The 24,702-nt window shown below is 40.5% G+C and overlaps 1 protein-coding gene across 1 annotated transcript in view; it reads right to left on the reverse strand.

Moving 5' to 3' along the window:
* LOC135226568 (nuclear receptor coactivator 4-like) overlaps positions 1–24,702 on the reverse strand; it is a 70,939-nt gene that overhangs the window by 21,999 nt on the left and 24,238 nt on the right. The window contains 4 exon segments of the mRNA XM_064266251.1: positions 14,264–14,470; positions 16,355–16,526; positions 17,311–17,445; positions 17,956–18,110. Coding sequence (XP_064122321.1) covers positions 14,264–14,470; positions 16,355–16,526; positions 17,311–17,445; positions 17,956–18,110 — 669 coding nt within the window.

Consider the following 24,702-nt stretch of genomic DNA (forward strand, 5'->3'; position numbering starts at 1 on the left):
CAGATTAATTACTTGGACAACAGGATAATTAGGATGTGTCTGAATAGAATATATTATCATAGGACATTCCCCTGGGGTTTTCCTATGATATTGTCGGTATAAATGGGAAAAGTTAAGTGTATCTTAGTTTTTACAGGAACACTAGGACTGGCCTGAAGGATTGGATATTTTTTACGTGGCTAGGAACCAATTGGTCACTTAGCAATGGGACCTGCAGCTTATTGTGGGATCCGGACCGCACTATATCGAAAAATCAATTTCTATCACCAAAAATAAGTTCCTCTGATTCCGCGTTGGCCGAGCAGGGCTCCGGATTTTGACCTTCCCTTTTCTCTTGTAATGGATGCAAGTGATGTGGGTATAGGAGCAGTGTTATTGCAGGATGACGGACAAGGAATCTTTCATCCTGTAGCATTCTTTTAGAAAAAGTTGTCCCCCACCCAACACAGGTACTCCACAGTGGAAAAGGAGACTCTTGTCGTAATAGTATCTCTTAATCATTTTGAAGTTTCTCTCTCTTCCATAGATACACCTATTAATATTGTGACAGATCACAACCCCCTGACCTTCATCAATCAATATAAAAACAAAAACCAGCGATTGGTGCAGTGGAGTTTACATCTGGAAGCTTGGAATCTAAAATTCACCCATATTCCTGGGAAGGATAATGTTGTCGCTGATTTTCTGTCTTGCAGCGTTGAATAAAGATTCTTGGCAGAGGGCTATGCAGAAATAAAAAGGTAGTAGCTGTATCGTTTTAATTATGGTGTGTGTGCTGTTGAAGTAGGCAAGTAGCGAGTAGAAATGTAGGAATATTTAAGATGTATTAATAATGTTTTCCTTTCAGGACTTTAATATTTAAGGTGTAATTTCAGATTATATACAATAGTTAGGTGAAGGGGATCAATGGTGGATTAATTAAGTGGTCTAAGATTAAGGTGTCAGGTATAAAAAGGTTTAAACTAAGTTAGGAGATACATACTAATCCGGTGATTCTGTATTTTCCGGCAAATAATTGTGCTTCATTGATTTTGTGTGTGTGTCTGTGCAGGGGAGTGTCGTGGTGGGCTTCTCTGTGTCATTCAGTGGAGGTGTGTGTATTGGAACATTAAGGTTGCGAGTGTGACCGAACACTGAAACCGACTTTGGTTGTCATAGCTGAACACTAATTAATAGTGAGTGAAGTGTGTCATTGAAACTGGACAGTGCTAAGTGTGGGAAAAATAATTATTGCCTTTGAACAATTTGTAAACAGACCCGGTTTTTGGAACAATAACTAGCTTTCAAGTTAGTAAATAAGCGAGTGCTTGGAGAATCTTAGGTTTTTGGTCTCTATTTCGAATATTAATGTTGTGTGTGTCTGGTTTTGGACCATGTGTATAGTATTAAGGTTGTGGTATTTTGGCTGTGGTTGTCTTTGTGAGCTGCTATCCTTGGTACTTGTCCCCCCCCCCTTTTCCTATTGGTTTTAAGTAATGTTATGAAGAGATCATTTTTGCTCTTTATGGTTTGCTATGAAATGTGTACTATTTCTATTTTATCAATTATTTCGGGCGATTGTATTTATCCTGTTAAGATGTGATGACTATTTTTGTTTTAAAACCTGTCAGTATTTGTAGTGTTTGTTTTGGTGTGCTTATTATTACAAGATCAGTAATGTTGAGTTACGATTATAAAAAAAAAAAAAAAAAAAAAAAAAACATATGGTGTGAGGGGTGTAACCTTATTGTCTTTATTTCTTATTAATATCTATTTAGTGTCAGTGAAATTTATATTATTTAGTTTGTTTTCTCCTCACCAGTGGTTTGTCTAACGACTGTTCTTATTTTTCATGATGCTTGTTTGTGGAGAAGCCCTTGTTATACTAAGGGTTGTATGAGACTCCGTGAGGAGTTTTAGGCAGTCGTTCTCTGAGCCTTGTTTGAGAAGGTACTGCTGTTGCTGCCACTGAAAGATATTACTGTTGCTGTAGCTGAAGCATCCTGGAATCTTTTGGATTTCAGAGAGTCAGGACGAGTGAAATTCTCCCCCTTCCAGGATTGTATTTTCTTCAGCTTCTTTCAGCAACCCTTGGCTGAGTTAAGCTATCTAGGGGACCTCTCTGTCATCAGGTATGAAAGTATTGCCCCTGCATTTGGAGTAAAGTGATCACGGCTACGCCACATTGCTAGTCTTGGCAGGACTTGGTGGAACCCTGTCCTCTGCCACAGCTTTTTGGGAACCATTCATTTTCCCAACCACCCTGAGTGATTCTCCAGAAGTGGAGAACTGATTACATAAATTATTTTTCAGGAGTCGTCGGTGTTTAGTGTGTAATTTGGCAGGATATTCTTTCTTTTTGTTGGTCTCCACCTTTCTGGACCCTCTACCCTTTGGTATACATGTGTTGATGACCTGTCCATTTAAGTGTGTAGTTGTTTTCTGTGTTAGGTATTAAGTGTGAGTATTGTTAGTAATTTATTGTATTTATGAGGTTCAGGTGTCATTTCTGTCTGTAATTAGTGTATTAAAATTAAGGATTTTATTAGAGTATTTTCTTTGACCCCTTGAATTGAGTTTGTACACCTTTGTTATGAATATTTTTCCACCTTTTGTGGACTAAGTATTGGTTTTTGTAAATACAGATAGTGTTTTGGTAGGTGTGATTATTGTGGTGGATACCAAGCCATCACAAGGGTTAAATTAATAGAGAATTTTTTTCACGTCTCCCCAGGTAAACCATTAAAAAGAGTTTAAGTGGATGTAAGACAGCCAATATTCCATTGCTTACCCAAGCATAAAAATTAAGCACTATCACAAATCATGGAAGGGCTCCAAATTATAAGTCTTTTCTTTAAACAATGAGGGGAAAAAGAGAGGTTGGCACTAGAGCAAAGCCAAAGAACAAGATAGGGGTTGAAGCTTACTAATATACTAACCTCTTAATAGGTCTAATCTGGACATTAAGACAGCCACTTCTTCATTGCCTACCAAGTCACGTAAATTAAGCACTGTAACCAAAACCGGGAAGGGCTTACTCTTCTATGCCTTTTCTCTAAGCAATGAAGGAAGAGAGGAGTTGCCACTAGAACAACAAAAGAGAGGGGTTGCCACTAGAACAAAGTCCCCTACAAGAAAGGACTTTGAGGTCCTTAATACACTTTACCGCAACAAAAGCCAACGAAAAGTGTATTCAAAGTTCTTAAGTGATGCCCTATCAAAGGACTTAACTGAGATTATGGCAACATGCAGACTTACATCTAAATTTCATCAAAAAACATGATTGGAAGAATAAATTCCCAGAAAAAAAGATTGAAAAATTTTTCAAACTTTAAATTGTGAGCAATAGTCCAGTCAGCATGATATAACCTGAAAGCAATGTAAAGTGGGTTCCTTGATTGCTGTGACAGAAAACTGCTTTGTGTATCTTGAGATGCTGGCAGAGCTTAAACCAAGATACCTAGTGGAGTGGGTGCTGTTATATATATATAAAAAAAGAACCACTGTTATTGAAACAAAAGTCTAACAGTGGAGCTCCTTCTAGATTTAAGGATTACTTCCCTGGGCATTCTAGAAATGCCTTAGTCAGTAACAGGCAATAGACGATGTCCAATGGTTAAATGCAGTATGGAGGTTTGAAGGAAATCTTCTGAAGATAGAACTCTCTGAAAAGATCCTTCCTGAATGGAAGACGATGAAGAACCTCTACCACTAGGAAAGAAATTTAGGGGAATCATTTGTTTTGGGGTCAGGATGTGCTAACAAAATCCTTGTGATCTGCAAAGTTCACAGCTTGAGTATTTCCTCAAAAACAGCCAACAGAGGAAAGGGCTAAAGGTCTAGATTCAACCATTCTACAAAGAAGGCATTAACCCCATGCTTGAGGATCCTGGCACAGTGGACAGTAAACTGGTAGTGTAGTGGTTTAGGAAAGGGTGAACAGATGGAGTTTGGGTCTCCCTAAATGTTCCACAACTTCTGACAAACTTGAGGAAGAGGAGACAATCTAATTGGAGACCATGTCCTAGGCCAAAACGATGAAAGGAATGATGTTACTGTACTGTCCTAAGGATAAGGTGGTTTCTTGCTAGTGAACAAATTTCTTGATTTGTCTCCTTGTTATCTTATGTTAAGAATTGAGACTTGGATAAGACTATTCCAAACTGCCAAGAGCTGTAAGATGTTTACCCTTCCACTTCCTGACAAAATGGCCCCTCAATCTGCCTCTGAGACATCTGAGGACAGTGCAAAGGTTTTTGTTGTCTACAGGCCAATCCACATAGCTCTCAACAGTGGTAGAAAATTGTTAACCTTCAATTGGTAAGATTCAAAGGAGACAGCTGATCCTCATCTCCAGATAAACAACTGACCATGTCAGGAAAGCAGAGATAAACAGTGAACAAAATGTCCACTCCTATAGTTAGGCTTAAATCAAAAATTCTCATCCTTGAAACAAATTAGTGAGAAAGGAACTAAATATGGGAGAACTACAGTACTTTAATACCAAGCAGATGAATCCATACTGCTAAGACTTCAACTCACAGGAGAATAAATTGACTAAAAAAGTACTGGGATATGGAAGTAAATGTCCTACATGACTACAGAATTAATAATTTCTCCTTCAGGAAGCTCCCAGGACCAAATGAATAACCCCCCAAAAAGGGAGTGAGATATTAATTAACTTACTGTGAAAGGAACATGCTCATGGCTTGATGGCCTTGTTGCTCAACAACTGTCCAAACTACCCTTCCAAACTCTGAAATTTGTGTAAAAGTGTGTGGAGAGAAGGATATTAAGAAGTTGATAGGGGTAAAATATAACACAAGCACAGAGTATCTTTCCCTGAGAATCATCACTACCAAATGTTCTACTTGACACTTTGCCAGACACTTCTGTAAAACTGCAGACAGCCACTGATGATCCATACAGCCAACTTAAACTGGGAGTTCAACAGACAAACAAGTGTAAAATTCCTCCACTGAGAATGTGAGCCAGAACTCTACTGAAGAGAATGCGAGAATAAATTTGGAAATTCTACATGGAACTTGTGAGTAAAAAAAGATGTAGGAGCAAGACCCTAGAGGGAAGACTTCAAATATAGTGCCAAGAATTTATGATCTGAATCAAGACATCTAGATGATAACCTTAGCACTAAGGGGTTAAGGAGACAATAATGGACCACTGTCAAAAACAGCTACTAATGGTTAAGCAAGTCTACCTTACATGATTTTACACAACTGTTCTGTTACTTTATAATTGACTTGTAAAAGGAATAAGACATTTCTCCCATTAGCCTCGGAAGTAAGTCTATCGTGTGTGTGTGTGTGTGTGTGTGTGTTTTTTTTTTACAATTGAAACACAACTCACAATTAACCCTCTCTCACACAGGCCAAAAATATAAGGGTGTAAGATACATTACTTTTCCCCAAGGCTGAGAAGAACATGTGCATGGAAAAGTTTTTTGGTAAAATTCAGTACGTCCGAACTATAAATGAGACACACTTCTGGTTAGTGTTATTATGTTGGCAAATGATTGAATTATTTCCTAAAGCAATCAGAACATCTTTACAAGGCTTAGAAATAATAAAAACGATGTGCTGAACGTGAAATTTTTAAGAAAAATCGCAGATATTTTTTGGAAAAAATCATGAAAAATGTAACAATTAGGTTTGGGGAGTTTGTTTTATACCTAAATTGTGTAGAAATGTTTGATCTTTCATGTAGAAGCAATAATTTTGCTATATATGCATTTGCTAATGAACTGTAATTGATTAAAAAATACCAAATTTGTAACTAATTTGTATTTTTCATAACTAACAAACCTGAGGTCTTAACATTAGGATTTACTAGCGCCAAGCTGGAAACCGGTAGAATTAAAATTACACTTGTGAGATCCAGGGACTAATGGCATCTATACCAGGTCACGGGGCATGTATACCCAGAATGCCCACGGCTACCTGTGACCCACCAGTTATATTTCTAACCCAGTTTAGACTGCTAGAGGGGTGGTTCGAGGTGGGCCTTTACCTGTTAAGACCTCAGGTTTGTTAGTTATGAAAAATACAAATTAGTTACAAATTTGGTATTTGTTCATATACGAAACAAACCTTCGGTCTTAACATTAGGATAGACTTACTATTGGAGGGAGGTAAGTCTCTACAACTGACTGGGAGTTTGCCACCTTATCCATTTCCGAAAATATAGGGAAATTCTAAGAGAATGGACAATGAACCTAGAACCAAAGATATAAGCGGATCTATTGGTTTTCCCCCACTGGGTGTAGATACCATTCTACTGTTTACTCTTGCCCCTTGCAACTGGATCCACCTTCACCCCTCTTTTTCCTATTATCCAGAGGGGTGTGTTGCTACTGAAAAGTATATCATCACCTAAGATAGCTTCACAGTATGGCTGACCACCTCACCTGCATCTAGTCCGTTCCAGCACATGACGGTACTCTCCTTCATATTGCCTGTAGTTAAAGGAGTAGGAGAAAGTAGTAAAGAAAAAAGACCAGTCATCCCATTCATTCTACTTTCATACCTTCATCTTAGACTAGACGCAAACTGACCCGCCAGGGGCACTGGATGAACTATATCACTTGTTGGGCCGCCACCACTGGACCCAAGGAAAAGGTGTCCAAGGATCTATGGGCAACATCTTTCAAATAAAATGAGGTGAAAGTTGTTTGGCGTTTCCACACACCAGCTTTCAGAATTCTATCCACAGACATGTTCTTCTTAAATGCCAGAGAAGCACTCACGCCCCTGATGTCATGAGCTCTAGCTCCCACCTGGCTATCTGACCCTCTGTCTTCTGCCATATAAGCATCTCTGATCGTCTCCCTTAGCCAAAACGATATTGTATTCTTGGACACTTCCTTCTTGTTCCGTCCTGTACTTACGAACAACCTCCAGCACCCCGGCCTGAGGTGCCTTGTTCTCTTTAAGTACTCCCTTAGTGCCCTGACGGGGCACAGGAGCATCTCAGCTTTGTCGTTGTCTACAAAGTCTGCCAAGGAAGGTATGGTAAAGGAGTCGAATCTGCCGTCTACTATTGTTGGATTTTGGGTCTTGGCCACGAATTCTGGGACAAACTCAAATACCATTGATCTCCAAACCTCTCGAGTGCTTTATGAGATATGAGAGGCCATGTAGCTCCCCCACCCTTTTGGTTGAAGCCAGGGCCAATAAGAAGACTGTCTTCAGGGTCAGGCTCCTATCCGTGGACTGCCGTAGTGGGTTCGTAGGGGGGTAGGGGGTTTTGTCAGACTACTCAGTACCCTGGTCAGATCCCAATCTGGGGCTTTTAGCTCCTTTGGTGGGCATGACTGTTCAAAGCTCCTCATCAGCATGGCCAACTCCCATGAAGACGATATGTCCACTCCTTTCATTCGTAAGATCATTCGTAAGACTGAGGCTTAGAGCCGCCCTGTACCCCTTCACTGCAGATACAGACATATGTTTTTCTGTTCTGAGATATATCAGAAAGTCTGCTAACTGCTGAATAGTGGTACCGAGTGGAGGCAAGTTCCCTCTACGACACCAATCACAGTATGCTGACCACTTTCCTTGGTATACTGTCGCAGATGATTTTCTGATATTACCTGCCATCTGAGTTGCTGCTTTCTGCGAAAACCCTCTCGCTCGGAGGAGATACTTGACAGTCTCCACCCGTGAAGCGATAGGGACTTCACCGACTGGTGGTACCTCTCCACGTGCGGCTGACACAGTAGGTTGCTCCATGGAGGTAACTCTCTTGGCACATCTACTAGGAGTTCCAGTAGGTCGTTGGAAAACCGTCACCTTCTTGCTTTCGGCCATAACGGGGCTACCAGGGTCATCTTGAGGTTCTGAGACCGCATTACCCTGTTCAGAACCTGACGGATTAGACAAAATGGAGGAAATACGTACACGTCCAGATTGTCCCAGGGGTGTTGTAGCGCATCTTCTGCTACTGCCTCTGCGTCTGGGACTACTGAACAATACACTTCCAACTTTTTGTTGTACCTGGTTGCGAATAGGTCTATGATCGGTCCTTCCCACAACATGAGCATCCTGTCCACTACCTGTTGGTGCAGGGACCACTCCGTTCCCAGAATCTGATCCCTGCGGCTCAACTTGTCGGCCACTATGTTTCTTTTTCCCGGAATATACCTGGCCTTGATGTCTACCAGGTTCTCTATAGCCCACTGGTGAAGTTGAACTGTCATCACATGTAACTGCTGAGAAACTAGGCCTCCTTGCTTGTTTATATAAGCTACTACTGTGGTGTTGTCTGACATCAATACCACTGAGTGTCCCTTTACTCTCTCCCTGAATTCCTGTAGAGCTAGAAAAGCTGCTTTCAACTCCAGCACGTTTATATGGAGTTCTCTGTCCTTGCAACTCCATTTTGCTGACACCATCAACTCCTCCATATGGCTCCCCAGCCTTCTAGTGACGCATCCGAGAACAGCAAGAGGTCTGGAGAGGATTGTTGAAGGGGGACACCCACTGTCAGATTGTCGTCGTTCACCCACCACAGCAAGTCTTTCCTCACTTCTGCCGACAAGGGAATTTGCTCGTACGGGTGATCTACCATTGGTGACCAAAACTCCTTCATCCTCCATTGTAGGGACCAAAGGTGTAGCCTTCCTTGTGGTACTAGCTTCTCCAGGGAGGTTAGGATTCCCAGCACCACCTGCCACTGTCTTGCTGGCTGTGTCTTTTTCCCAGAAAGGCATTCACCACTTGTTTGCATTTCTCTATTCTTTGGTCTGTCGGGAATACTTTGGCTTGTGTTGTGTCTATCACCATTCCCAGATATTCCAAACGTTGACTTGGATCCAACTGCGACTTCTCCTGATTTACCACAATACCTAGGCTGTGACAAAGCTGCAGGAGGGCCGCCCTGTCCCTGAGTAATTTCTCCCTGGACTTTGCTATCACCAGCCAATCGTCCAGATATCTTATTAGCCTGATCCCCTGAGCATGCGCCCACGCCGACACGAGGGTGAACACTCTTGTAAAAACTTGAGGAGACGTTGTCAATCCGAAGCACAGGACCTTGAATTTGAAAGCTTTCCCTGCAAGACTGAAGCGGAGAAATTTCCTTGAAGACTGATGGACTGGTATCTGAAAGTATGCGTCCTTTAGATCGACTGTCAGCATAAAGTCTCCGATTCTGACTGCTTGTAGAACCGTTTTCGGAGTTTCCATCTTGAAACTGGTTTTCCTTATAAACAGATTCAGCGTTGACAGGTCTATTACTGTCCTCCACTCCCCGTTGGCTTTGGGTACCAGGAAAATCCTGCTGTAGAAGCCTTTTGCCGGACTTCATACTTGTTGCATAGCTCCTTTTTCCATCATCTTCTTCACTTCGTCCTGAAGAATAGCGGCCTTCTGAGATTTGTGGGCATAAGTGACGTGGGGTAATGGTTGATCTGTCAGGGGCGGGGTTACCTCGAACGGGATCAAATACCCGCTCCTGAGAACATCCACCACCCACTGTTCTGCCCCTAGTTCCTGCCACACCTTCCAGTGATTTGCCAGGCAACCCCCCACTGGTGTGGCCGAGTGATGGGAGGCGCCCATCCTATCTTCTTGAGCCTCTCCCTCTTCCCCTATTGCCCCTTCCTCTGTTGTTTCTATTGTGAAAGGGCCGATGAGTTAGCCTCTTTGGGGAAGAGGGTCTTGTGACTATTAGGGATGTTATGTCTCACTGTCTTCTTCCGAGACATCTGCTGTTGTCTTCCCTCCAAAGGAGTAGTTTGACTGTTAAGACGTTTTCCTAACTGCCTGTTGCACCAACCTATCGTTAGTGTCCATCCTTCTTCTATCTATCGCCTCTTCCAGTATGACCTCTGGCAACAGCAGTTGCGATTCCAAGATATCCCCATTCCTCATTGCTAACAGGGAATCCAAATCCACATTGCGGCTTAGTCTAGCCAACGCTGCATCTCTCCTCATTAGCAGGATATTTGCCCAAACATTGGCACTTACGTTTGTCAGGTACGCAATCGCCTTGGAACCTGACTGTAGTAATCTAATGAACAATGGTTCATCCACTACTTTTCTTGTTGCTTCCGAGGATGCAATCTTCGCCACTGCTGTTGACCAAAGGTCTAACCAAGAAGCAGCCTGAAAGACAGAAGAAGCTGTTGCTTCTAACGTAGCAGCCTCCTTGGGTACGTCATCGAAGGGCACTCCATTTTAACCTGATCCAAGGTTAATCCAGGCCTTAATCTTACAACATTAGGGTTCATTTGTCTAGACAGCAAAGGGACCTTCGGTGTCGTATAATATTTCCTTTGCTTTATCATTGGAGGGGGGAATAAATTTAAATGATCTATTAGATCTTAATGAATTATCCCTCCCTGCAATCTTTGCGTTTACATGTTGCAAGACCGATTCCGCATGACTCGAACAAGGCAATTCATACGACACCTTGGTATCCCTCTTTAATCCAAATGCCATGTCAATTCCAGGCGGAAGGATACTGGCCGGTGTTTCTGTCTTCTCCGAAAGGTTATTGAATTGACGAATCAAATCAATCACCTCTGCATACGAGGCCAGAAACTCTTGGTTTCTCCTTCCTCCGGCTCTAGTGTACCATTCTCCGTCAGAAGGGATGTTGTCTTGCCCCTATCTTCTGACGGACGGCCCGGAATTCCACGGCCGCCTGCCCCTACGGCCGCGGTCTCTTTGATCTTTGCTGGCCGCTGTTGGCTCGATCCCGGATAGTCAGCAGGGGAACGAGAACGCCTCACTCTTTCTCTGCTCACGGATCTAGAGCGAGAATCTCGTCTAGATCTCCAAGATGAAGGCTCCCTTAAGACAGATATAAGTTCGTCTCTATTAGTATTGGCATCGTTTTCGAGCGTCGGCGAGCCCGGCCTCGACCTTCTATCCAGACGGACACTGCCTTCCACGAACGTATCCGCCGAGGTTGCCAACTCTCTTTTTCGTACTTTTAATAGGAGCCTTATCGTCCTTCGTACGTATTTTGAACGGCCTTACGGGCGAAACTGGGACCTGCATTCCATCCTCTGCTGCACCTTTCGCCGCCAACGTCGATTTTACCAGAGGTACCGTAGTTTTTGCGATCCGAACTGGCAACTTCGCATCGGCCGCTAGTCCGACGGCCGTCACCTCACTCGCTTATTCGGATTCTTGCGAACGGCTTCGTCTGCTAACCTTGTGCTTAATAGCCACTGACTTCCCGACCTTCCTGCTGACTTGGATATGACAGCCTTGGTCCGAAGATGAGGAAGAATTGATTCTTCTCCTCTTAGCCCGAGGATCTGCCAGGAACTCCCGAATCCTCCTCCAACGCTTGACTGGCGCTCGCCGTGACGTTATCGGACTTAGCGATGACGCCGAACTAGAGGAAGAAGACGAAGAAGGCGAATCACACTTTTTCTTTTTGTCTCTCTTATTCATTCTCTTCTCTATATCCTGTAATTTCTGCATTACAGTTTGCACTGACGGGTCAGAAGGCGTATTAGCGTCTGGGTGCAGCGAAATAGGCCGAGAATCGGTCTGTGACGTCATCACGCCTGCCATATCAGTGTGTGACGTATGTTGTGACGTCATCCCTCTCGTAGGGAGAGACTGAGAGGTTTCTGCTGGCAACCGCACGTTTGCTGCCAAACTACCTCCCACGTTCTGCATCGCTGTAAACACTGAGTGTGATGGTGAAGCCGCGGCATTAATTCCCATAAATTGCAAGCCCGGGGGATGAGGAACATTCAGCGCTGCCGGACCCTGCTGGAACCGTGACATCATATAATGCGCAAGCAGACCATCCAAGGTTGGTACGCCTGGTAGGCCTAGCGCTGACCACGTACCATCTAACCTATGCGCTTGAGGAGCGGGAGCCTGGAACAAAGATGGCGGATCTCCCCCTCTACTTGCTGGGAACAAAGGAGAGTGCATATTATTTATAAGATTACCCAAGGCCCCTCCTGACGTTTCCGATACTGAACCGCTAGGAGAAACCGAAGGGGTATGAGACTAATCAAAAGCAGGTGGAGAAACATATGGAGCAGCCTGGTTTATTGCCGATACAAAAGAAGCCGGTAAGGTTTGGTCATCCAAAGATGGCGTCACCACCTTCCTTTTGTATTGGCTTTCCCATAGAACTTCTTCCACTGTTCCACCGACCAACCGCGTCAAACAGAACATGGATTAGTAATCGTACATACGTTTTCCCTGCACCTACTACACGTTGGATGAGGATCCGTCGACACCGAAGTTAGGAACCTAGAACATGGAAAGCCACTGACTCCTGGGCATTTCCTTTGTCTCCTCTTCGAAACGGTAGACGATCCCGATGTTGAGGCAAAATTCTCCATCATACCACGTATACACTCTTACCGCACACTGATCACACTCGGAGAAAGAAAAGGTAATAGGAAATGAAAAATGAAAAATGAAATGGATAAAGAACGGGCAAAGTGAAAAACCGGCTTTAAATCAGATAGACAGTAACACGTCTTATCTTAAAGGCGGTAGGAAAATAACTGGTGGGTCACAGGTAGCCGTGGGCATTCTGGGTATACATGCCCCATGACCTGGTATAGATGCCATTAGTCCCTGGATCTCACAAGTGTAATTTTAATTCTACCGGTTTCCAGCTTGGCACTAGTAAATCCTAATGTTAAGACCGAAGGTTTGTTTCGTATATGAACAAATGCTAATTTTTATGGAGTGCAATTTTCAGATTTTCTAACCTACTTATGTTGCCGTTTTGTATCGTAGCGAAGTAAGCTAGCAGCGTCAGGTTTGCGTTTCTTCGAGATTCATCATCTGTCAACCCAATGGTGTCAACTACATTTTCTATGAGACACTTTTTTCATGAATTTTTCCCAAAAATAACTTACGGAAAATAATTTACGGACGCACTACACGTCATTAGATCATAAGAAGGTTAATGAGGCAAATGTAATATGTTTGAATCCTAACTCTAGTGTCTGCCTACATCACAATACATTCTCCAAAATGAATGGAGCAGGAGCCAGCCAGTGTTGACAATTTAGAGGAAAACCAAACTTGGCAGAAGTTGTTCGGCAGCTTGGCGCCAAACCTAAACCAGAAAAACAGTTGAGAGAGAAGTGTCTAAGGGCACCGAACCTTGGTCCCGAGACATGCCTTGGTTCCCTGTCAGAGGAGACAACTAACTGTTGCAAGGCAGTCCAGAGGGTAGGTTACATACAGATGACAAGGCTCAGACACTTTTATTCTTGAGTGGGAGACCGGAAAAGGTTGCAAAATAAAGGGGGAGCCTAACATTGCAGTCAAAAACTTTCCTTATTTACAAATGTAAGTCAATGTTTATCATTCTCCTCCTGAACCACCTAGGGTGCAAAAGAAAGCGGAGCAGGCACTGTAAAATATTAATAAAAAATTTCTATATGAATTTTGTCAAAAATGTTGTCATAGATGTTAGTAACATCAACTATTTATAACAGATTGTCTCCCCTTCTCGTAAGTCAATGACAATTGCTCTCTTTTGCATTGATTTTCATGGTTTTTAATAATGTTATGCAGTTCAAATTGATAAAACACAAATAAAAAAATGAGAAAATACAGTAAAAATACAAGTAAGAACAGCGTGAAATAGAAAAAAATTTAAAGGAAGGTAAGTGTGTGTGTGTGTGTGGGGTGTGAAGTCCTCTCTTCCGAGGAATCTGTTGGGGGTGCTTTTGGCTTTTTGCCCCCCCCCCCCCACCCCCAACCTCCATTTCCGGTCTCTTTCCCTTGTTGAAGGGTGGTTTTGACATTTTGGCCCCGTGTGTGTGTGTGTGTGTGTGTGTGTGTGTGTGTGTGTGTGTCACTCCCACGCATCATCCTTCCAACAACCAACCCCAACTCCCCCATGGAAACTTCCCTCAGACCCCCAAAACCTTTTCTCAGCCTGTTCTGAGTGTAAGTAATATTACCAACATTTCCTTTGACTACTCATTGTCACCTATCAAAGAGCTGCTTTTTAAAATCTTAATGAAATTAATTTATATATGTGTTCAGATAACAGTTTCAGATTATGTGAATCCAGATAATTGAGGGATTAAGGTACTATCCTGAATACACTGGCATATTCTGGTACTCTATTTCTAAGAACATCAAAGAAACTGCACATTGTTTCAAAGTTTTCACAAAAAATTTCCCTGGACCCTAATAACGTAACACATACCACTCAGTCTCATATTTAGTATTCAAATGTCAAAAAGCATAAAAACTCCAACATAATTGATTCTGGCCAGGAAAGATCAAGAATATGTAGAAAATCTATTCATTATTACCTTATCTGAATCAAAATGGCTAGGCACAATCTCAATACTTGAACTCTCTGAAGTTAGCGCAGGTGTTGAACCACAATTTGACATTAGATCAAAACTCCCAATACTGGAAGAAGTTGGGACAGTTTCTTCCTCATCCTGGGTTCCAGATAACTGCAAATTACTAAGCCATGAAGTAACGGTGCACTTTGAATCTCCTACCCTCTGAACCTGTAATAAAATGAACAATCTTGTTTAACAAGAACCACAACATTATAAAAGTATGTTAATGCATTGAGAAATTTTAATTAGGTGCTTCCGTTAATAATACAGGTAAGCATCGAGTTACAATGGGGTTAGGTTCTAAATGCATGTCAGATGTCAAATGTTTCAAAAAAGCATTTGAAATTCAGTCTACAGTATATATACACACCTCATAACTTAACTCCTTTTACCTACAGCCGATCATGGTTTTACTACCATGAATATATTCTTACACAGTAACTTTCTTATTCTTTACAATAATAATTATATAAATTATTTTAATCAGAATTAATCATATTTGCCTTTTTATATTGTAATGTTCCCTTACTGTGAATTATATTTGGCAAGTATTGCATCATTCATGTTATGCTTTAGACTAGACTCTCGGTACAGGTAGTGCTGAAGTTATGATAATTTGCCTCTCGGGCGATAATTCAATTTTGCGATGGGGTTAACAATTAATGCCGATACCACAATATTTTGAAAATTTTTTTAAATGTTGCACGCGATGGGTGCAGGCAGCACTGTACAATCACGCAGCATAAAGTGTACAATACAGTGGCCCAATGGCCCAAGAGGCTGGAATGGTACATCTAGGTCTGAGACGACTTCACTTGCCCTTGCTGTGTAGGAAGCAAAATTAAGGCAGTGTTTGTTTGTGAATTTTGCATGTTTGACTAGAATTAAACTCTTTAGACTCAAATTTGTGTAATGAAGTTGCAGTATCTCTGCCAAACACCCAAGTCTCATGCTAGTAGTGCAATAAAAGAGGCATTCCATCACTTTGGAGCATAAATGTATATTATCAACCAGCGTGCCTCTGAGAAGGCAGTCATGGTAATCACACGTGACGAGCATCTACCATCCTTACGGACATGAAACGGATAATGGATGCTATAAAGCCATTTGCTTCAGTTCACTCGACAAATATATATCAAAGAAGAAGATAAGTTTGTTTGTTTCTATGGTGTTTTTACATTTCATGGAACCAGTGGTTATTCAGCAACGGGACCAACAGCTTTATGTGACTTCCAAACCATGTCGAGAGTGAACAAGAAGAGGATAAGGCCTTTGGAAGATATGGAACAGTTACTGGTCACATGGATGGAGGATCAGATACAAAATCATATGCCACTCAGCTTGTTGACCATTCAAACAAAGGCTCACAAGCTTTTTGAGGAACTAAAGAAAAAACATGAAGTTAGCCAAGACAAAGGTTTTGTAGCAAGTGCTAGATGGTTACATCGTTTCAAAAACCGCTATAATTTTCAGTGTGAAAATTATCAGCAAAGTAGCAAGTGCTAATGTCGAAGGAGCCACTAAATTTAAGGATGCTTTGCACATGATTGTCATTGATGAAGGGTACTTCCCAGAGGAAATCTTTTATGTTGACGAAACAGGACTGTATTGGAAACATACCTCAACGACCCTACATCCACTAAGAAGCAACAATGGTGCCAGGATTTAAGGCAAACAAAGATTGACTGACTCTTCTGCCGGGGGGGGGGGGGGGGGGGGGGGGGGGGGTGGTGGCTGGGGGGAGTGGCTGGTTATATTGTATGATCATAGGCCATGCTGGATATAAATGTATGCTAGTATGTGGCCTACTTTACATGTGTTGCTGGTACTGCAACTCGTAAGCGTTGCTTGCAGCCCGTTTCGTAAATTTCAATATTTTTTTATATTCTTATTTTCATAATTTTCTTTTGCCTCTGTCATAAACATGGATTGTTGTAAGTTGCACCTGTTGCAATTTGACACCTAACTTTAATATTATAACAATAATAATAATAAGAAAGAATACATAATGATAACTTTAGTACTTTCACATTCAGTGGAGGAATATCCTACCTTGGATGTAAAGCCCGTTACACTTGTTCCTTGCTTGTGGTCAATCAACCAACTCTGCTGATTCAACCTTGGGAACTGAACAGTAATTCGCATGGGAGAATCAGGTCCTGATGCTGCTCCTGCTACACTTTTGTGTAGCACATCATGGTCTTCATCTTCATATTCTTCAACCCTGAAAATGATCATAGTAAAGGGTCATAATAATGCAATTTGTTCCAGTCTTCTTCCCCTTATAGTATGAGTACTTGGTATGGTTAATTATTCTAAACAATAATAATGGCAATAACAATGGGAGCCTGCCAACATAAGGCTGGTGTACGATACTGACTGAGAGGCAAAATACACAAGAAAATGACTAGGTAATAGGGAGTAAGATTCTGTTAAGAAAAACTCATGTGAGAAGTTTACTGAGTAAAGCAAACAAGTTGTATACAGGCAGTCCCTGATTATAAGCGATTCAGTTTTATGGGGCTTGTCTAGTAGCAATTTCCGATTATTGGAGCTGAGAGTATGTACTTGCCCCGATACATACTTAACAGAGGCACCATTAACCAGTTATCGGCACCAAAATCTGGTTATCGGCACCGAAAAAAACTGATTTTCAGTTATTGCCGATTTTCACTTATCACCAAGCCCTCGGAACGGAACCCCCGCTGATAACAGGGGACTGCCTGTATAAGCTTAAGATAAAGCTTGATGGAACAGTGAGAGATGCAATGAATAAGTTGACAAAACATGGGGAATAAAAACTAAATTGTGGAGTAGGCTTCATGATGAAAATCAAACTTTTATTGGAATGCATCAAGACATGTGACTGATTTGGTGCAAAACTTGGTCTAATCCAAGGATGTATGATTCCATGACTGGCTGATATATTTAAGGATATGGCAATATTGAAGATTAAAGATATGGAGGTGTATGGGGATAAAAGGGAAAAAACTTGAGGTGTTACATACTTAGCCGGAATAACTGGTGATGGGTGATGAGTGATTGTCTCAGGTAACTGAACACTTCCAAAGGCTCCAATAGCAGAAGTCAAAGCAACTTCTTTCAACTCCACAGATACCAAATTGATAGGCTGGATATTTGTGCTGAAAAAGGAAACCACAATAAATAAGGACTCAAGTGAAACTACATCAAGGAAAAAGGATTTTAGTAAAAAATTTAAATATTACAAATTTTGATAATTTTGGCATCAAATTACCACTAAACAGTTTTATGTCCTAAGTATTAGCAATGGAGAAACATGCTTTGCTAAAACTGACATGCTTCTTTACTTAAACTGTGGCATTTTTAAATAAGAATGGAGTAAGATTGAAGAAAAATGCTACTCTTATCTGAGAGATCTCAATATGCACAAAAGAACTGGGTTTACAGATGAAAGATATACAAAAGGATTCTGCTTGCTACCACATTTACAATAAAAATGTGTAAAACTAGTTGGCAAAATATCAGGAAAGGAAACAGATTACATAAAGGAATAAAAACTACATATACAGACTATGGATACAAATTAGAAGATCCATGGTAGCATTAATTTCAGGGAAACAAAATTTAGTGTAACCGTGAAGTAAGAAAGTATACAAGTAAAATTCACTTACCAAGGGATATCATCCATGTTGATTTTTGAAAGGGTCGATATGTCCGCAGAAGTACAACGCTGTAGCAAGTTTTTTGTAGCTGTCAGTGCGCCCTGACTGTGCATCAATCCTGCTTGCTGAGTGCTAAGTAGACAATTCTGATGAGCTGTCACAACCTGCTCAGATGAAAGAACAGAGGGATCAGCATATTATATTAACTGGAATTCCTGAATACCAGAACAAAGAAGTGAAATACTGTACTTAGATACCTAGCTGGTCATAGTAAACTGGAGATTACATCAAATTTCCTTAGCATGAAAAAATTATATCAAAAGTTCACAACATGATAGAAAAGTTAACATCTGGATTGTACCATAGGTGATTACCCTATATATCAGTATGAAAAGCAAACCTTAAATCCTGACAGGATTTTCAGTGATAGGCTACCCCTTGAAGTTTCAATAGGTGTGTCAATAGTTAACTACCGTCACAACCATCGACACTATAAACAAAACATCTGTAATAATGGTAAAAACTGTAGGTAATTCAAGTTCATCACTAGCGACAACTATTGACACCGTAAACAAAACTACTGTAATTGCCGTGGATAATTACCATGTTTAGGTTAGGATGAGCAAGCTCTCACTTGTTACAGGTTTACAATCTATATCCGTAATTCTAAAACCCAAAAAGCTTTATTAACCTAAATATTTTCCAGAGAAAATTATCATTTGCAAAAGTTAAACGTATTAAAGAATACATATATGTACATAAACACTGTCAACATATGCCATTCGCACTGTTTATATTCTCAAAATCTCAGCTGATTTTTACTATCGATATCTTCATTGTCATTAGCTGGTAGAGATGTAATTTGGAGATACTTTTTCTTGTAAATTAACAAAATTGGGTTTAAAACATGCACAATACTTGATTATAATAATATGCATTATGTAAGTGTGATTTCGCCAGTTCTGGACATCGCTTATGCCCGCTCCATTATTCATTTTATTCCACCTCAGCTATAACCTGCAGCTTCAGTTTATTGGAATTCTTTCTTCAGATATCCACAGCATGAAGAATGAGTAAGATGTATATTTTTTTTACTTTAGGAAGCCACCACTGATAATTGGCAGGGTTTAACAACGTGCCATCTTCAACGCAACTCTTAATAAACGGCATTCAAACAAAAAATCGAATGGCTGCCCGGTTAACTGTCTAGTTTACCTGTTCTCCACAAGGTGTGTTTCGAATGTTTTAGCAGTTGTTAGAATTCTCCTTGACAGCCCACTAAGTTGTTGGGAGGCTGGGTGGATCTACTTTAACAGTAGGTAAGTATCTAAATAATACATTTTTATTATGAAAATTTATATTATTTGTGTTGAATCTTACCTACTGTTAAAGTTAGCTGATTCCCACATTAAGAAGAGGATGGTGGGTAGTGCAGCTAGACAAAAATCCGCTCAGTCATTCGAGCTAAAGGTTTCTTGCATGATACCCAAAACATTCTCACCTGATCAAGGCTCTCATACATATACAGCAGAGTAGCCTTGTGGAGAAAACTGCTTCGATTCAGCCAGAATGAAATACCAGCGGTATGAGGGACCCTTGTGCCTGGGTTCAAAAGCCCTATAAAACGAATAACTTAAAATAAATACCTTTACGACATAAAGGTACCCTCCTTTACAAAATTTGTAAGTTCACGCTCCTCAAAATATTAAAAACCGGGATTTAAACAAAAGAGCCCAAAAATTGCTCTTTTTTTCGGTTCAGTAAGAGACTACCCACTACTAGTATTTAGTGGATTCAGGGCTTTACTGTTTTCATGCACAATTCTGTATACTGTATGTACTTCCTTATCAAGCGACTTTTGAAGACCTAATTTTGGAGTTAATTTTAAGGGGGTCGCATCATATGCGAGATATAAAATTAGCATATGTAATATTCATATGCTAGTATCGTTTGATAAAATACAAACATAACAAATATGCATCTTTTCCATTGATCTTTTAAAAAGTTATGCTTTACTTCACTGCATCCAATAACATTGTATGTATTTTCATATTACTATTGTTGTATTATAAAATACAAAAATAGCAATAGTAAATGTTTTGGTTTAGAAATCAGCCGAGGACAATGGCGAGGTAAATTTATTTTGCTGTAAAGAACTCAAATCAGAGCGATTTTCTTGCTTCTAGTTAGCGTAAATGAATCTCGAGACACTCTATTGATACGAGACAAAGTTATTTTACGTTATACGAAGTGTTTCAAAGTCAAAATATCCCTTAATTCGTATCGTTGGGAACAAAATTTAGTTATATTTTTCGTTAGTAGATGGCGCTGAGGGCAACAGATTGCATTCAATATTTTCACTTAATTTCATCAGAATACTACAAGCTTTACATATTTATCTTTTATCGGAGTGAACACAGTATAATGTGTTCTTTCATGCCAAATTGTTTTGATTGAAACACATTTCTCTCAAATTTTGTTTACGGTCACATTTGATGGTGCTATACTCAAGTTTCCATATTGCCAATGCACGATAAAAGTCGTTAGCAGATGAACATTCTTTTCTCAGCGTCAGCTACAACTAGCAGAAATTTAGCAGTACTATATGCCCTTGCTGATCTTTTCTCCATAACGAATGAGGATTTATAGTACAGTGGGCTCCCCCGTATTTGCGTTCTCCGGATTCGCGGACTCACACATTCACAGATTTCTCTCGGGAATGTTCCCCGCATTACTCGCAGAAAATCTGCGCATTTACGGTATTTTTCTATGAGAAATATCCACAAATTCCTGTTATTTTTTTTTTTTAATCAATTTCATCACAAAATGCACTTTTTGTGATAAAACTATTAAAAAAACCAAGTATGAAAATTTTTAGTGGTTTTTCTTGAGTTTTAACTAACAAAATAGACTGTTTTTAGCGTTTTTATAGGGTTCCAAACATTCGCGGGTTCTAACTATTCACGGGGGGTCTGGTACGCATCCCCCGCGAATACGGGGGACCACTGTACTATAGAAATATATCAGTCCTATTCTATTTAACGTTATTTTCAACATAACTATAGTAATTTTTTACTATCGTATGATGGTTGCAATGTATGCAAACTGTTGGTAGTTATCAGATTTAGTTGTTCATAGCAAATAAGCTGTTTCTGGCTGTATGCGTTTACATAACAAGGACGTACGTATAACATTACTGATGATACCTTTAGCTTTCTCTTTTACTCTTTTTAACTTCAGAAGAAGATGGGATAGATAAAGAGATGGAGGAAAAGGGGTTAGCCTAACTAGAAAATGGGATAGATAAACAGGAGGAGAAGAGGTTAGCCTATTGTAGTTTGGTCTCAAAATTGAACTCGCATGTTACGTGATACATTATCAAATCATTGTTTTAGGCTGAAAATTTGGGGGTCGCATGATATGAGAGATTGCGTGTTCACGAGTTTATTCGGTACCTAAGGTAGTGAGCGGGTAAAAACCGAATTGTACTTCTACTGTGCCACATCAATCCTTTTCTGGAGTGACAAATTGACTTAACAATAAATGAAGTTACAACTGCTGCTCACATTATGAATGATTACCTTCAATAAAGGTAGAAGATATGGAGCTAGTTCTCATGCACTAGCCTATTCAATACGTCACAGAAGACCTTGTGTTCCTTGACAAAGACGTTATAAGTTTCTAAAAAAATACATTACAAAAGGTTAACTTTGCTTCTTCACAATACATTCTAGGTTTTCTAAAATCACAAAACAAAAAGTTAAATTTGCCCTCAAGCTTAACCATTGGCAAAGACAGCTAGGTTTTCTACAACCACACAACAAAAGATTAATTTTTTGCATCTTCAAGGCTTAACCTTTGACAACGACATCTATGTTTCCTAAACCACAAAACAAAAGGTTAACTTTGCCTCTTCCAGGATTAACCTTTGACAAAGATGTTCAAAGTTTCTAAAAGGATGATAAAGTTGTTCTAGGCTTAACCTATCTGATTAAATCTTAATTGTCGCAACATCACCCTCATATCTAAGGCAGAGAGCTAAAATAGCATTCCCTTTACAACAGCTTAAAGAAGGGTGCTGGCAATAAATTTACTTATTAACTGCTGATAGTGCTAAATAAAAGGTTTCCTAGTAAATTCAGATAAAGTTTAGACCTGTATCTAAACTCCAGAGAGAGACTGATATAGAGATGAAGGGGCTTCAATCTCAACACCTTACAGTGCTGGTCCTCAGCAAGGCCTAAAAGTAATTGATGCAATACCGAGGAAAGTACGTATGGAAATATAGCTTTGGAAGTAGACAGTGAAAATTCTTATTATCTCTAAACAGAAAACATTGATGTCTACAAGGTTCCAGGTGCTGAAAATTCATCTAGAATGGCACTCTCAGCAATGCACAAACCACTGCTTCTGGTCCCACGCCAACGCAGTTTTAAATTAAGGACAGATCCCAAGATAACTTGAAAATCTTCTTATTGGGAGGGGGCATTCTAGCATCTCCAAGCAGTTAAATAGATGCCTAAGTTAATGGAAATGTATAGAATTGTGTAGTAGAGTAGAATTCCTCTTAACGGAAGAATGAGACATCTATCGAGAGCATTGGGAATGATGAAAATCATTTGCCCTGAGGCTACAAGGGCTCTACAGGTGACACTAAGCAATTCTTGAACTTGAAATTGCTCAACAGTATTCAGAGTAGATACGAGGGGCAGGCCTAAGAGTCTGAATTAGGCCAAATTTAAAGAAGCATCCACTGCTCAAACCTGAGGGCCATCAAAGAAGTAGAATCATTCGGGTGTTCCTGTTCATCTATATGCTACTAAGTCTAAATGAGCGCTCCTTAAATCCCACACCAACTGCCGAACTTGTGGATATAAAGGCCCTCGTAGGCAGTTTGTTCTTCCTGAATCCCCAATTGCCAAAACACTGTTCTTCCACAGAATGAATGATCAAACTATGTTGTTTCATTTCACTCATAGCAGAAAACTTCCAACAAAGACTTTGTTTCTGACCAGGAATAAACCTGCTAAGTATCCTGATGTCTTTCCACTGCCCTGACATCTAAAAAGTTTTACCAAGTGTAATGTTGACCATTCTATGTTGCATGAAAGTGCAATGACACTAGTTAAACTTTGTGTTGCATGACAAAGGGAAAAGACCAAAACCTGGACTAAGGTTTAAAAATAAAATGGTCAATTCCTGGTTACAGAGTCCCTCGTACAGTCCTGGAGCCAGAGATGGTTCTGGATTACTTACAAATTTAATTAAAGTTATTTGGAAGTCGTAATTCTTATGCTGAAACTGTACATCAATTGAGCATGATAATCTGAAAAAATCCCCGGTGAGGCCATGTTTCCTAATAAGGAAAAGCCCTTACCATATAGGAAATTTCCTTCAGGCCTAAAATTCTTCAAGAAGCATGTGCCTATTTATCTTTGACCAACATGCATGCATAATTAAGTATCATCCCCACATCACTAGATAAGAATGGGGACAAAGAGAATTAAAAACATATTGCATAGAAATTGGGCCAGAAGAAGCAACAGGTCCTTGGCCTTTGGAATACTGTTGACAGAGTTGGCCAACTTGAATCACTGATTAAGTCGACACCATCCACCAATGGACAACAATGTCCCTGACAAAACTTATGGAGAGCTGCACATTAACCCAAACAAAGTGCACAGAACAGCAATACCTTCTTGAAGGAACTTGCATGACTGAGGATGTATTGGCAAGTGGAATACATTCTGCATGTGTACCACAAGTCTGACCATTCTTTGGAAAGGCACTAAAACCATGCTAGAAAACCAAAAAGTATGTGGGCAGACACTTCCTGTTATTCAGTCTCTAAATGTCGAAGAATATCTCCAATTACTTATGGAGCTCGTCCCAAAGAATTACCCTTGGACCATCATTCCCTCTATATACGTACAATCTCCTACTAAAAAAAAGACTTACGAGAGACTTCTGCTCAAGACAAAGGAAGCTATAAGAGGGAGATTAAACCAGTGGAGGACAACCAAAAAAGAATCAACTGCCCTTCACCGTCTCCACCGTGAAGGTACTGGTCCCAAGTCTCCCCATGCATGTTAGGAGGCTGCAACTGTCCATATCCCAGAACCTGAGTCTGCACTTATCCCCAAAAGGTATAAAACAAGACTACCAATAGATAATCCCTTATCGCCTTAACCTGAGCTGCATAATCAGACAGGAAGCGAAAGTGTTCCCACTTCTTCCAAACTGAGTGAGTATAAGCAAGAGGACATTACCCTGCAGCATCAAATACAAGTTACTTGTCTCCCTCACTAAAACTCCCGCTGGCGACACAAACTCACTGGGTTGGTGCCTCCACCTACCAAAGCTGTCGCAGAGACAAGACAATGTAGCAAAGTAAAAGGTAACAACTCAACAAGCTAGACTGAAGCTCCATCAGCATGTCTGGTCTCGAGTTCATTTCCCCATATGGAAGAGAAAGAAAGCGAACCTCCTACTGAAGATGGTTAAAGGACCAGTAAGTGTTTGTACGGCAAGAGGCGGTCTTTGACTCTCCGCAACTTTATAAGACACAAGACGACAAGCCAAGAGGGACCTAAAGGGAGATTTGTACGTCCGATTATAAGAAAACTTACAAAATGCTCTCTAATAGGAGAAAGCGTTGGTTCTCCTCTTCAATATTTAGAGGGTACCAAAATACGCAAAGACAAGCAAGCGTTCTCTATGTGGCCTTTTTCCTCAACAAAATGAGGATACAGCAAA

Source organism: Macrobrachium nipponense, chromosome 14 (genome assembly GCF_015104395.2).
Source record: "Macrobrachium nipponense isolate FS-2020 chromosome 14, ASM1510439v2, whole genome shotgun sequence".
In the NCBI taxonomy this organism is placed as follows: Eukaryota; Metazoa; Arthropoda; class Malacostraca; order Decapoda; family Palaemonidae; genus Macrobrachium; species Macrobrachium nipponense.